This window comes from Poecilia formosa, unplaced genomic scaffold (assembly GCF_000485575.1).
Source record: "Poecilia formosa unplaced genomic scaffold, Poecilia_formosa-5.1.2 Scaffold316, whole genome shotgun sequence".
NCBI classification, from domain to species: domain Eukaryota; kingdom Metazoa; phylum Chordata; class Actinopteri; order Cyprinodontiformes; family Poeciliidae; genus Poecilia; species Poecilia formosa.
This window is the reverse complement of record NW_006800255.1, coordinates 25639-39466: the sequence shown is the minus strand read 5'-3', so window position 1 is coordinate 39466 and position 13828 is coordinate 25639. Positions and strand designations below refer to the sequence as shown.

Genomic DNA, 13828 nt, shown 5'->3' with positions numbered 1-13828 from the left:
AAAGGAAGAAACATTAAGCATTTTATAAATAATTAAAAAATCCAAAACACTGAAAATTGCTTTGTGGAAGAACTGAAAATTAGACATTTTGATGATAACTTCCTCTCATGATTGCCTTCCTGGTGTGGATGACTGTAAGCTTTGGTCGGCTCGCTCTGCATGTTTCGTTTTTTTTACCCTGTAAGTCAGTGGTTCAAGTATCAAAGCACATACAGAACGATTCCATGTGTCTGGACACACATTCAGGTTATCAGATAAAAACAGAGTTCTTCAGGTTCATGGCAGGCTCAGCAGAAGATGAACACTAGGTCTTTAAAGGGTTTTCAGAAAATATAGAGAATAGCTGAGATAATGTAGTTGAACTCTGTTATGTAGCTGAAAGCAGCTCTATGAATCCAGTTTAGTGGAATGGGTGTATGAGTTAAAAAAAAAAAGAAAAAAAAAAAGGTAAAAGCCAACCCTGCTGGAATGAATGAGCATTTGCTGATTTTCTAAAACATACATCATAGAAATCAATTGCATGTGGATTTATGCAGATTGAACCAGGCATATTGTGACATTTTGATACTAATAAGCCGTCATCACCAGCTGTCTGTACCCGACACACTGTTGAAGTCAGACACATTTATATTTAAATTTCATCTTTTGCCTTAGTTTTCCTCAAACGTACAAGCAGGTGACCACAAACATTCCCAAGGGTGGAAATCACTACTTGTGTCAAATGAACACATGTTGGCTTCCTGTTATAAAGCAGCTGTGACTGAACAATTATCACACAGGAAGCGTCTCACAGCGTCTGGAGACTTTTTATGGTCACACTTTTCAGTCTGTATCTTCTTCATTCGCAGCAGTGGAACAAGCAAACTCTTTTATCACTTTGAACTGGCACAAACATGCAGCTAAAACGTAATAAAATTTGCGATGTGGTTTTAAACCTTGGTTTGTCAATGTCCGTTTGTAGATTATTAGATTTTCAAGCCGCTGCATATCAAATTGATCATTATAAAACATAAAATGCACGCGTGTGCTTTTCCAGGTGATCCAACACACACAACTGGTGGGAGGCAGGATTGTACAAACTTGATTCTTAAGAAAGTCTTAGTTCTGGTTTGATGTTACTAAAAGCAAACACAAGTTTCTGCCTTATCCCCCCGGAGGACTCGGATAAAATGTCTTTTCAAGGGGAATAAATATGCAGGAAGCACTGCAGAAGCGGAAGAAAATGTTTGTTTTTGAGGTATTGATAACGGTTTCCTTTGGAGACATACTGCTCAGCAGAAGAATTGAGCTTTATTTACTGCACAGGTTCTTTTGTAGTGCCCTCCACTATTACTGAAAAAGATAAGTAAAAACCATCTCAAAAAGATCCATTTTTATTGCAGTAGAATGATCTCAGATGTTTGTTTTTTCTTTTGAGTAAATGTATTTAATGAGAAAAATAAAATAAAAACCTTTTTATCAAATTAATGGGTGCCACAATTATTTAAGCACCTGCTGTGAATACTTTGTCATATCATGTTTAGCTTTTTGGCAGCTCCACCATTTACTGGTGGGTTTGGACGGTAAAGTGAACATCATAGAATACTTTCCAAATCACCAAGTGGGAAGCAGATCACAGTTTATTGGTTGTTATAGAGACTTGATGACCCCAAGATGACTCTTCTTAGTTCCTGTCCACACAGCAATGTTTTTTTTCTAAGCTGGGAAAGTGTTTCATTGTTGAATTTAATTGTGTAAATCATGGCTTGGCTTGTTTTTAACGGGTTCCAGAGTAAAGGTTTCTCCCACGCAAATCCCATGTGGAGAGTTAAAACATTACCAAGAAATAACTTTTGGGAATTATTTGTTATTCCCAACACAAAACATAATATGCTGGTAACGTAAATAGATTTTTCCCCAAAAAATGAATGTGGGACCAAATTACTGCAATAAAAGATGAATTTCTTTTAAAGCTTTTTACATACTATTACCAGAGGCGCCAACAACTCTAAAGAGTCCAGTAAAATTAACATATTTGTGGGATCTAATTTTGTGATTTGTATTGTCTGTCTGTAACATGTTGATGTTGATGGATGGCTGAGTTTATGTTTGAACTTTGTGAACAGTTTCAACCCTTTCCCTCCGTTTTCCGTCCCTCTGTAGAAATCGCACCTGAAGCAGAACAAGATGCAAACCAACAAAATGACTTTCAAAGCACTCAAAGTTAATGTGCTCCAGAAAACTGTGCAAGAAAAAATATCAGGATGTTTTTTTAAGTTCTTTTTACCTCTATAAGAACTACAGAAAACATAAAGAAAAAGGCCTTCAACTTGTACAAAAACACTCACATATTTCAAGCTACATTTCATTATCTTTTTGAAAAACCACATTCACAGTTGAAAAAAAAGGGCCTTTTAAGTTTTACAGGCTTTACTGCAGACTTTGACAAAACTGATTCACTTTTCTGTGCACAGCAAAACTATCCTTCAGTGGAGCGGGCGAGGGCCCATAAATCGCTTCAGACGAGAGGGGAGGTCTAGAAAACAAGACCTAGAAGTTACACAGCACAGTGTGCCAGGGATCTGTGTAGATACCCACCTACTGCCTCCAGGTCTACGGCACAGCATGAGGCCGCCTTCAACACCAGCAACTCGTCTAAAACGGCTGATCCTGATCTATTTGGTTTCTCTAAGAAAACAAAACAAAAAAAGCAAACACAAAAGCTCTGTAGGTTGGTTTGGCTCATCGGTGGCTTCCAGACATCGTTTGTCTTTTTACGCTCCTCGGAGCCACAGCACACAACGGTCGCCAAGAACTCAGGTAACAGAGAGCGTCTGTAATATATTCTTATATTTCTGCCATTTACCTGTTTTTAAAACTCTCAGTCACTAAGCATGACAACATGATCAAATTAGCACATTTTATCTAACAAAAAGAAGTCTCTCTGCACTAAACGACATTCAAAGTAAAACATGGCACAAGACGACTTTTTCCTTGTTTTCATAATCTTTTTTTTGTTTGTTTTTCATCTAGGAAATATCAAATTTTCTGAAACATCTTTTGTACATTGAAATGGAGGAAAAAAAGTTCAACTTTTTGATTCGTTTTAAAAACAAAGGGTTGTATTTATATATCTATATATATATATTTAATCATATATCTTCTTCTCTCTTTTGATTTAGCTTTTGTTGTGCAAATTCAGCAGTAACACAAGTGGCACAGCACTGGGGAGAGAAAAGAATCAGATGCAATGACAAATTAAACGCAGCGTAACGGCGTTTTCGTTGGACTTCAGAGGTGTGTTTTGTTTTTTGTTGTTTTTTTGTTGTTTTTTTGTTTTTTGCGCCGATAGAGTGGAGAGTCCAAACCGGAAACGGGGGACGTTCTCGGGTCGGTCCTCCGTCCCCATCGTTTCTGCGGCTTCCTGAAACGTCTAAGTAAATCTCTGCCAGGATGTCCTGCCACCATTCTGCAGAGTCCCTGATGTTTCGTCTCTCCTGCTCCCTACGGAGAACAGCAACAGAAAGGGGATCAAGTAGAGCGATGAAATCTCCTGGATTTTCGATGACTCACAGTCTGAACCGTTGCTGTGGCAGTGGAAAGATACCAAGTGGTGGCCTGTACCTTCCCACAGGGGTTCCAGCTCCGGCTAAACCAGTTTTTTTTTTTTTTCCAGCCCACCTGTTTAAGCTTAGGTCCACATTAGCTGAGGCTAGGAGTTGCATTTGATTTGGTTGATCAGAGTAAGAATTGCGCCTCAGAGAAGAAAGTAAAACTAAGTGTGGTGACCAAACATTCTGCTGTCCCTCCGGCGTGCCGCTGCGTCGCCCGTCTCCCTCCAGCCTCATTCCCACCGCTGTGAGGAGGAGGGGAGGTTTGCGAGCGTGGCGACAACAGATTTCAAAACTTTGTGAATGGAAATGGATGTCAGACGTGGAGAGGGAAAGGCGTGTGGATTAAGCCAAGTTCTGCACTAGTTGAGGTGTCTGATTGGCTGGCCCTCAGCTGGCCAGGGCCATTGTGTCAATGACCTGCTCTAGCTTGCCGCGTAGCCGCTGCCTGCGGGACTGCTCATCCTTCTGGAGCGCCGACAGGATCTGGAGGCAAAACAAGGCAGAGCGTTACCATGAGCACAGCCGCTGATTAGAAGTCTGTGTACTGTAGATGACGCTTGCTTCCATTTGCACATTTTCAGTTGCAATTACATCGTTGATGACAACTTTGGCAGGGTCGGCAGGTTCAGGGGTGAGGACCCACAAAACCTGTGTAATTGCATATTAATTGCCACTGACATCGTGCGCATGGCAGAGTGTTGTTCTATCCAACGGGTCGTTTTCCCAGGAAGAGGAGGAGCTGCTGCGAATGTCTACGATTTCCTAATGATGTGTGGAAGCGCATTAGCAAGGACATGCGAGCATTTTCAGCACATCTTTGCATGTTTGTGTGAGTGCGTGTGTGTGTGTGTGTGTGGCTGTAAGGTCAGGGCACGTGTTGGAGGCGACGGCACCGTGCAGCTGCCTACATCTGGATAATAGGCTGTAATGAGGGGGAGCAGTTGGTTTGAATGCAGCCAGCTGCAACCAGGAGAGTAACTACTGTAATACTGCTGCTAGAAACCAACAGAGAGGAGGGAGCAGCATGCTTCTCAAACACACACCCACACACACACGCGCGCACAACGGAAAGATACAAATGTAGAGCAAGTTAAAGTGTAGATTTAGTTTGTTTTATCTGGATAAAACAGTTACTAAATGTTTTATCCATTTAGTCCTACATGATCGGTGGAGGTTAATAACCTGAAAACAACAAAATAACCTGAAGCAACACCAACAATGTGTTTAATTCACATGAGGTTTGTTTGCAAAAAAGAAAATAATCATGTTGGGTTTCTAGTTTTAGTATTTTTAAAACCTAAATGTGAAAATGTAAAGACGGAATAATTAAGCGTCCACAGTGTTTGATTTTTGATTGAGCTGTCTAAATCTAAGAAAACATATACAGTTGTTTATTTTAAAAAAACATAACGATACTGGAAATGACTGAAGTCACCAAAGAAGAAGAGTTTTGTTCATGATAAACTCGTCAGTAGAGATGCATTGATTTCCTCTAAAAAAGACTAATAGGGTGAGGCTTGGGCTGTTTCTAAAGTGCAAAGTGAAAACATTTGACCACAAAATGGAAAAAACAAAAATAAATAAAAAGATAAAAAAACTTCAAGTCGAGCATGGCTGACTCTCTGGGCGATGCCCCCCAATGCCCACCCATACCACCGGCCTGCTTCTGCTACCTTTACTATCTCCCTTAGAGACAGAGCTATTTTTATCACAAATATTGAATTTTTTAAAAGTTTTGTAAATCCTTTCTTGTGAACCTGGGAATAAACCCAGTTATTTTGGAAATGAAAGGTTCATTAAAGTAAAGCAGTAAAGGAAATAATATTGGCCAAAACGAATCCAGCAGCTAGTTGTATCTTTTGACCTGGAATAATTAATCATTAATATGTTCAAAACATATTAATATAGAGCTGCTTTATGATACGTTAGCTGGGATAATATAAATGTCTTCACTGCGAAAAATAAATTACATTTGAATAAGGAAACACCATTAGCAGAATAAAATATTTATTGATATAAACAAACTTCAGACAAATCTGACAGACTCCAGTAAACAGTAAAGCTTTTTATGATAATATTAAAGAAAAATATAGTTGGAATCCGCCAGTTCAAATTACGGTCTTTAAACAGATCTTTACTCTCATGACACATCCGTCACATTTAATTAGTCAAAAACAGTGTTTCTCTAATTACGCTCACACTGACTAGTCTTCGTTTCCTCCCTCTGCCTCGGAGCGTTACGGTAACACAGCACATAATGGTATCATCTTAGCATATGCTGCAAAAAAGTACATTTATAAAAAAAATAAAATAAATAAAAATCAGGTTTAATTTAGTTTTTGACCTCTGGCAACAGGTGTTATTTTCTTAGAATTTTGAACAAAGAACAAAGAACAAAAAAAGAAAAAGATAAATTCTGTAAAGCTTCATTAGGTCCATAATGTGTTGAGCTCACACCTTAATGTGCATCCTAATGGCGCTAATACCTTCCAGCCTGCACCATGCAGATTGCTTATCAGTGTAATTGAATTAAAATGACCTCATGGTGTTAGTCAAGACAAGTGAAGGTGCAGCCCATCCATCCAGCGGCTCATTACGCCTCGTTCTCCTTTCCGTTTGACTCAGCTCCGTATTCAGAGGGCACTCACCTCGTCTTTGTATTTGATGATGTAGGTGTAGATCTCATGCAGAGCAGACATGCTGTTGAACTGGTCGAGGTGCAGGCGCGACTGCTCCGCTAAGTAGGCACTCATGTCCTGATCGCTGATTGCTGGCATACGGGAAATATCCGAGTAATATCTAGAAGAGAGGTCAAGCAGAGTTATGTTTGCCGTCATCCGGAGCTCAGCTCTCTGTGACTCTGTGTCTGCAGTCACTTCTTTAAAAGTGAAATAGAAGGAAGAAAAGCAACATGAGGTTGTGCAAAAGTCAAGCTGGACAGAAAACTTCAAACACAAAATTTGCTTAAACATGACTATTGGAAAAGATGGGTGGATCTCTAAGGTAACCAAGACCACTGAGCTGAACTATAGCATGAAATAGAAGTAATAAAAATAGTGGTGAGCGATAGAAACTTTTGGAAGTTTTACCACCATATTTTGTGGTAATATTGTGATAACGATAAAAGTGACAATAAAAACTGCATTACTTTGTTTTTAGGTAACTGTATGGCTGTGACTGCATGGCACAGCAATCATATCAAACATAAACATTGCTCCTGAAAAACATTCAATAGGAGACGCTAAAAAAGATGTTTGTATCACTAAACTGCTCATTATCCCAGGTTGTCTGGGGTTTTGTTCGATCATGTAAACCTGGTAAAGAAGCCGCAGCCCATTCAACATGTTGGAAAGAAAGAAATAGATCTGCTGGATGCAAGTTTAATATTTACCAGCAGGAGAGGAAAACCTGAAATTCTTGGAATGGAAAAAAACAAAACCTAAAAACTCCATCTCTTCCAATATGAGCACGATTCAACGATGCTTAAATCCAACTTGATTCCCGAAAAGTTGCCTTTGCTCATCCTATAGCTGAATTAAAGATAAGTAAGTGGAGAGATTCATATGTTTTTGTCCTTACTTGTTGCTTAGAGAGCAGAATTCAAGCAAGGCGGCTTTCACTGATACTTTAAGCTCCCTGAAAACGCTGTAATCTATATTAATAAGCCAGGAGTAAAGCAGCAGTAATTACAGCACATAATTCCTTTGCCCTAATTTAATTCAACTATGTATTTATGTTTTAAATGCCTGCAGCAGCTAAAGTTCAACCTATAATGTTGTTCTAATCTTACAGCTGCTTAATAGTGTAATTAACTTTGATCTTATAGCTCAGCCTCATTTTCCTACCTTCCAGCAGCAAAATGGATATATTTTCCATTTTGACTTCAGGGCTGTAGATTTGTTGCTCACCTCTGGTCAGATTTAGTAAGTTTGAAGTTGGGTTTGTTCAGGTTCACCTTGGACGTACCTCTCCACCCAGCTCTTGTAGTTGGGGATATCTTTAGCGTAGAGGAGCTTATTTGAAGGCGAATCTTTCCCCAGTTTGTGCTCTGACGTCGAACACGAGTCCATGAAGGTTTGAGCCACGACGGACAGGCAGGCGTCTGTGATGCTGTTTTTATGGATGTCGAATACAAACTGAGGGTTCTTAATCACGTTCACCCAGAACCGCAGAGGAAGACTGGAGGCAGCAGAGCAGAACACACCGAAATAACATTCACGTTCCAGGTTTCAGCAACACATGAACCCAAAACAAACCAAGTCATTCAGTAAAAAAAAAAACCCTCAAAAAATATAATTGAATCACCTGGAGCAGTGGTGGTATTTACAGCCTGAATGACACCTCATTGCATCACAGACTACAAGACTAGCATCTTACGTTGTCTCACGCGAGGCAACGTAAGTTAATGTGATCCAAACGGACTTCTCTTCAGAAAATGCAGCCAATGCTCCACAGAAAGCCACTACCATTGATTCTGTTTGTTTGTATTTGCTTCCTTCTTCTTGAGATGATGCTGACGGCTACCATTGCTGAATAACTTCAGATTGCTCCATTGACGGTGGTGTCCGTTATTCCTTCTGTAAACAGTTCCCTGCTGTTTGACCTCTACGTTCTTCTCTGCGTAGCATCGTTTTGAGGTCGTAAACTCTTCACATAGAGATCCGATTGTGGATGCAGTGAGAAATATGAGCAAAAAAAAAAAAAAATCTCATCTGACCAAAGCACACAATCAGAGTTCCAGTAGTTTGGAGAAAAGATTTTCACCTAGCACCAGTACCAAGTTACCCAAAGGCATCGGAGGTTTTTTACTTTAATGGGACGGCCAAAGAATGTTTACAGCATTATATTCGATGCCTCTTACAGACAGCTTTTTTCCCCACTAGAATTTATTTTAATAAACTTAACCCAACTTGAAGGCATTTTTTTAGCACTGACCCATTTTTTCATGGCTTCCAGTCTAAAGAAACAACCAGCCTTGTTTCTCACCAGTTGCTCTTCCAGGTGTGCCGTACGTCGTAATCTGTGATGGAGTGCTTGTCGGCTTGCTCGTCCAGAAAGTCGAACATGTACTTGATGGCCAGCGGCAGAGCGCTGCCTCTGTGAGCCGTGCTGAAGATGGTCTCAAACAAGTCATCCACAAACTTCTGTAATGTACCCTGGAAGAAAAAATGAACACGGAGAGTTAAGCAAAGAGAAATGTATGTAGAAACTTAGATTATCTCTAGAGAGTTTTAATCATGAACTACAAAAAAATATTTTCTGCAGGATGTTTCAGTTCTCAAAACTCTTTTAGAGTTTCATAATTCTTTCCATTGTTTGAACTGACAGCTCTCTTGTTGGCTCCACATTTCCTGTCAATCAGCCAGAGTCAACAGTTTTCAACGCTCTGAATTAACAATTACACTTGTACACCATTAATTCCTTTCTTCTCCTCATTTATTGATTCTGAGTATTTCCCACTACTACTGCTAGTAATTAAAATTTTTGAGCCACAATGTGCATTACATCATCCATAAAACCAGTCATCCTTCAACAATCGGAATTTCCCACCATTTTGCCAGTGGTTGTATTTTTTTCAGCCCCAGTTGAGTTAATTTGCTGTTTGAACCTTGAGCACCGAGGTTTGTGTTTCACACACAGATTAGTGGCCTAAATGGCTCAGAGGTGTTTGGCATTAGCGTTTGAAATGACAAGCTAAAGAGCAGAAACTGGGTGCTCATGTCTGACAAGCTCTGTGACATTTTAAAACAGATGGTGTCGCCTTGTTAATCCTTCTGACCTTTGTTTTATTGGAAAGGCTTTTTATTTAAACATTTCTGTTATTTGTCTTCTGCTCAGGTTTAATATTTAACGTATCAAATCAACCTCTGAGCTCATAGAACATTTTGAAAAAGAAAGGCAAAACTAAAGACCTTACCAATAATATGGTTCCATTTCCAACCTGACTGGCTCAGTAATGTGTGTAATCTTACAGCCATTTCACATTATTTTGCATCAATCTGATTCCATGGAATATGCAAACTCATGTATCAGCATTGAATCTGTATACATCCGCCACAATAAGCAATAATAATGTTCCTTGATCTCATGGTACATTATGCAGATTCTCTGTCTGCGCTGATGAAGATTCACTCATCTCAGTGAGGGGAAACAGCAGAACAACCTTTTAAATGATTCACTAATGTCCTAGACCGTCAACAGGACGTTGAACTTTTAACCCCAGATGTTCACATCATGGCTAACATAACGTACCCCATTCAGGATGCAACACAACACAGTGAATATAACATATTTTATCTCAAATTCACATGCTGTGTGTGTACTGAGGGCCAATTACAATCACACACACACACACGTTTCATAGATGTGAAGGGATTTGTTTTAGAAACACTTCCATTCTTTTCATTTAGACCCAGACACAAGTATTTTTATGTATGTCAACAAATATGATACAATGTGACAGCAGGTTTAGTTCAAATTAGAATGGACTTTAGTGGGGTGTGCTGTGGTGGCGCAGGGGTTAAGCACAACCCACATATGGAGACCCTAGTCCTTGACGCAGCTGTCGCAGGTTTGAATCCTGGCCTTGGCGACCGTTGCTGCATGTCTTCCCCCTTCTCTCGTTACCCACTTTCCTGTCAATTAACTATCAAATAAAGGCCACTAGAGCAAAAAAAAAATCTTTAAAAAAAAAAAAAAAGAATGGACTTTAGTTCTGACAAATATTTAATTTTGTCAGTCTCTCAGCATAAAAAAAAGTCAAATTTAGCTTAAATAATTAAGCTTAAAAAAAGCTTTTGCCTTTTGGAGAATGCATCAGTAAAAGTTGAGTAGCGTTAGTAACTAAAAAAAAAAATAATTTTTTTCTCAAGCAGGAATAAAAGTGCTAGCATCTGCAGAGACAATATGTCCAGACTGCTCGCCACAGAAAGAATGTGATGTTGAAAGGACAGGGATGAGATTTGCTTTTCAATTGAATTTACCAATCTGTTTTTTTATTTTTATCATGCATGACCAGATCTTCAATTCCCTAACAAATTGCCTGTCTCCTGACATCCCCAGTATCAACCTCCCTGCACCCCAAGCCCAGCCTTTATTAATCTCTTTCTCTTATTGCCAGTGGAAATTGAAAGGCTGGCTCTGTTGTAACTGCTGCCCATTGCTCTATTTACCTTCCCTGGTCTACAATTAAATAAGAGATGGAGAACTGGGAGACGGCGAGGGCCAGATGGAGAAACATGATGAAAGATTCCCGAAGAGAGAAGAAGTTTGGAACTTAAAATATGTATCTTGGGAATTTATCTGCATTTCCACAAAAATAGGAACAAAAATAGTGTCGTTGAAGAAATTCAGCAGCTGTTATAGCCAGTTTTCAGCTTTGTGATCATTTTCACGAGAAAAGTAAGATTCTTTTACTTAAATTTTAAATTTTAAATAATTTGGCACCTCATTATTTAACTGTTCTCCTTAACCTTTACAGTAAAATAAATATTTTTCAAGATTTTTCTTTGTTGATTTCATTGTTGCTTTTAAAAGTGCTATATATAAATACATTTACACTCAGTAGCTGTGTTTCCATTGAATATATAATTGCACAAATTGAAATTATGAAAATAAATATGCTTAACTGATGCATCCTAATTTTGAAGAAAAAAAAAAAAAAAGAAAAAAGTTTTTTGATAAAAAGTTTTCGTGCTAGTTTGAGATGGTATTTCGGCCATGTCAAAATTAGAATATATCACCAAAACTACAATGGAAACACTCTGAATCACACAAGTCATGTGACCAACAATGCAATGTTGCTGCTGGCAGAAAAGACAAAAAAGTTGGAGGATGATGGCATGATGTGTTTTTTTTTTTTTTTTTTTTTACAACTCATGGCATAAATAAACGTATTCTTGGGTGATTTTTAAGTGGATTTCTTACTGTAATTGCAAAATTGTGTTTTCTTCAACATCAGTTGAATGTTGACAAAGTTTTGCTCACATTTGTAATAAAACGCAGTTATTCAGATGATCTACTCTGGCTCCATGCAACAAATTTTACTACAGGATTTAAACCACCAGGTCACTATAACATGGAAGACGTAAGAAAACACGTGAGTTCCATCATGTTCTCTTAAAACCGATATTACTAAAATTAGTTATAGTTTAGCGTAGTTTAACGGTGTCAGGTTATGTTCCCGCCCGTCGACTTGTCTGCATCGTACCTTCGTGGCCAGCAGCCTGGTCAGGTAAATCTCAGAGACCATCTTGCTCCCTCGGTCCCCTTCCCTCTGGTCCGAGTGGTCGTGGTTCTTCACCAAATGCCACAGTTTGGTGCCGCTCTCCAGGTCTGGTGTGATCATTGGCGTTCTGGAACGCAGGCTGTCCGGACTGCTGGCCGTCCTCAGCATGCTCTCTGAACAGACAATCACCAGAGAAGATGATCTACCAGGAATGTGTTAGTTCTTTGAACAATGTTATGCTGTAAAAAAAAAAAAAAAAAAAAAAAAGATGTTCCTAGTTTCAACAGAAACACCGTCTTCCTTCAATATTTCTCACTCACTTTTTTCCCTCTAGCCTCTGTGTCTGTTTCATTATTTATAGTGTGAGTGTCAAAGCTGATTAGAGTGAAGCAGTGAGATATCTGCAATGGTTTCTTTTACCATAGAAAAGTGTGTGTGTGGGGTGCTGCTGCAGAGGTGGAGTGAACAGAGGAACACGATTATGATTATCTGCTCAGTAGTTGTTGCTCCCGGGGCCAGAAAGCAGGAGGCAGAAGCCGATACGTGCCACAATCACTTTTGTTGCTTGAGAAAGGAAAAGTGCGCGAGAAGAAGAGCTGAAACGGTGGAGGAGCTGACAGGGAGAGGTGGGTGGCCGGCTAAAAGGAAAGAGAAACTAAAAGGTCAGGAGAGAAGGGGGTGCGAGGGGGAGTAATAGAACAACACGGGATAGAAAAGTGAAAAACTGGGTGGTGTGCCTGCTTTTGTCAGCAGGATTTAACTCTAAACTCATCATGAACCATGGCTGGCCGATTATTTTCCCCTCACATGTGCAGCTCCTTCCACAAGCACACCCAGATTGTCACGTTCAAACAAAAACAGAGCCTTAAGTAATTACAACACAGCTATAATAGACAGTAGGTATGCACCATATAGTGGCTCTAACATTGGTGTCGGCTGATATTAGTGACTTTTTAACAGTATCAGTCTGCTAAATAAAACTGGGACAATATCAACAAGAAGTATTTATATTTATGTTCTCGCTGTCTGAGAATCACATAGATATATACATCCTCACTAACAATCTACAGAACTAAAACATCCTGTCTCTGGTGTGAGATAAGGTCTCATATACTTTGACTACACTTGTTTGTGGTATAAAATTCTGCCTACCATGTTATTTTTTAAAGCTGCACCAAAAACTTAACAGGGTTAAGTTCGAATCATCCAACTTTCAGCTGGAAATTGAAACGTAAGATAATTTTCCAATCAGTCAGCGCACCAAAGACTCAATTTTTTGGTTGTGTTCAATGTTGCACAATGAAAGTTCAAAGTTCGCTGGTTTTACTATCACTAACGCGAATTCAGAGGAAGCATAGAAATGTGAGAAGCTGTTTAAAAGTAAATTTATTCCCTTTCGCAAGTCTGCAAAGTATTTGGGTGTAAAAGCGCAAGAGAGAGGATATCAAATCCTAGTTAACACATCTCTTGATTTTTGCTGTAGGTCACATTCAAAAGTTTTAATTCAACTTCATCTAATTAAGTTTTGGGTGGTTTGACCCATTGACCCAACTCCTAATTGGTGGACATATCTGAGGTGAGTAAGCATTTTGGGAGGAGGCTGTTAATACATAGTCACTCGTAGCTTTGGTTACTATTTGGCTGTTCTACGTTTTTCTAGTTGGTTAGCTTTCAATTACTTTTGGATAGTGCTGTGTAAAAAAAAACGTTAAACTCACACAGCCATTAGTAAAAAACCTGAAATCTCTCATTTGTAATTTCTTTAGATACCAGAAGAAGAAGAGTAAGTGTCCTGTTTGTTATTCTAGCTTCCAGCCTAAATATTAAACTTTTGGTGAAGGTGGTTGGTGCAAGGCCTGTGACATACTGGCGACCTGTCCAGGGTGTACCCCTGGAGATAGGCAGCAGAAACCCTCCTGACCCCACTAAGGGACAAGGGTAGACAATGAATGGATGAATGAATGAATGAATGAATGAATGAATGGATGAATGGATGGATGGATGGATG

The 13828-nt window shown here is 39.2% G+C and overlaps 1 protein-coding gene across 1 annotated transcript in view; it reads right to left on the bottom strand.

Moving 5' to 3' along the window:
- Window positions 1–1696: 1696 nt before the first annotated feature.
- LOC103152550 (plexin-A1) overlaps window positions 1697–13828 on the bottom strand; it is a 36666-nt gene continuing 24534 nt past the window's right edge. Inside the window, exons 11-15 of the mRNA XM_007573046.2 lie at window positions 11803–11993; window positions 8580–8749; window positions 7560–7772; window positions 6242–6392; window positions 1697–4076 (exon numbers count right to left, since the gene is read on the bottom strand). Of these exons, the coding sequence (XP_007573108.1) occupies window positions 3981–4076; window positions 6242–6392; window positions 7560–7772; window positions 8580–8749; window positions 11803–11993 (821 nt within the window). The 3' untranslated portion in view covers window positions 1697–3980. The remainder of the gene's footprint in view (window positions 4077–6241; window positions 6393–7559; window positions 7773–8579; window positions 8750–11802; window positions 11994–13828) is intronic.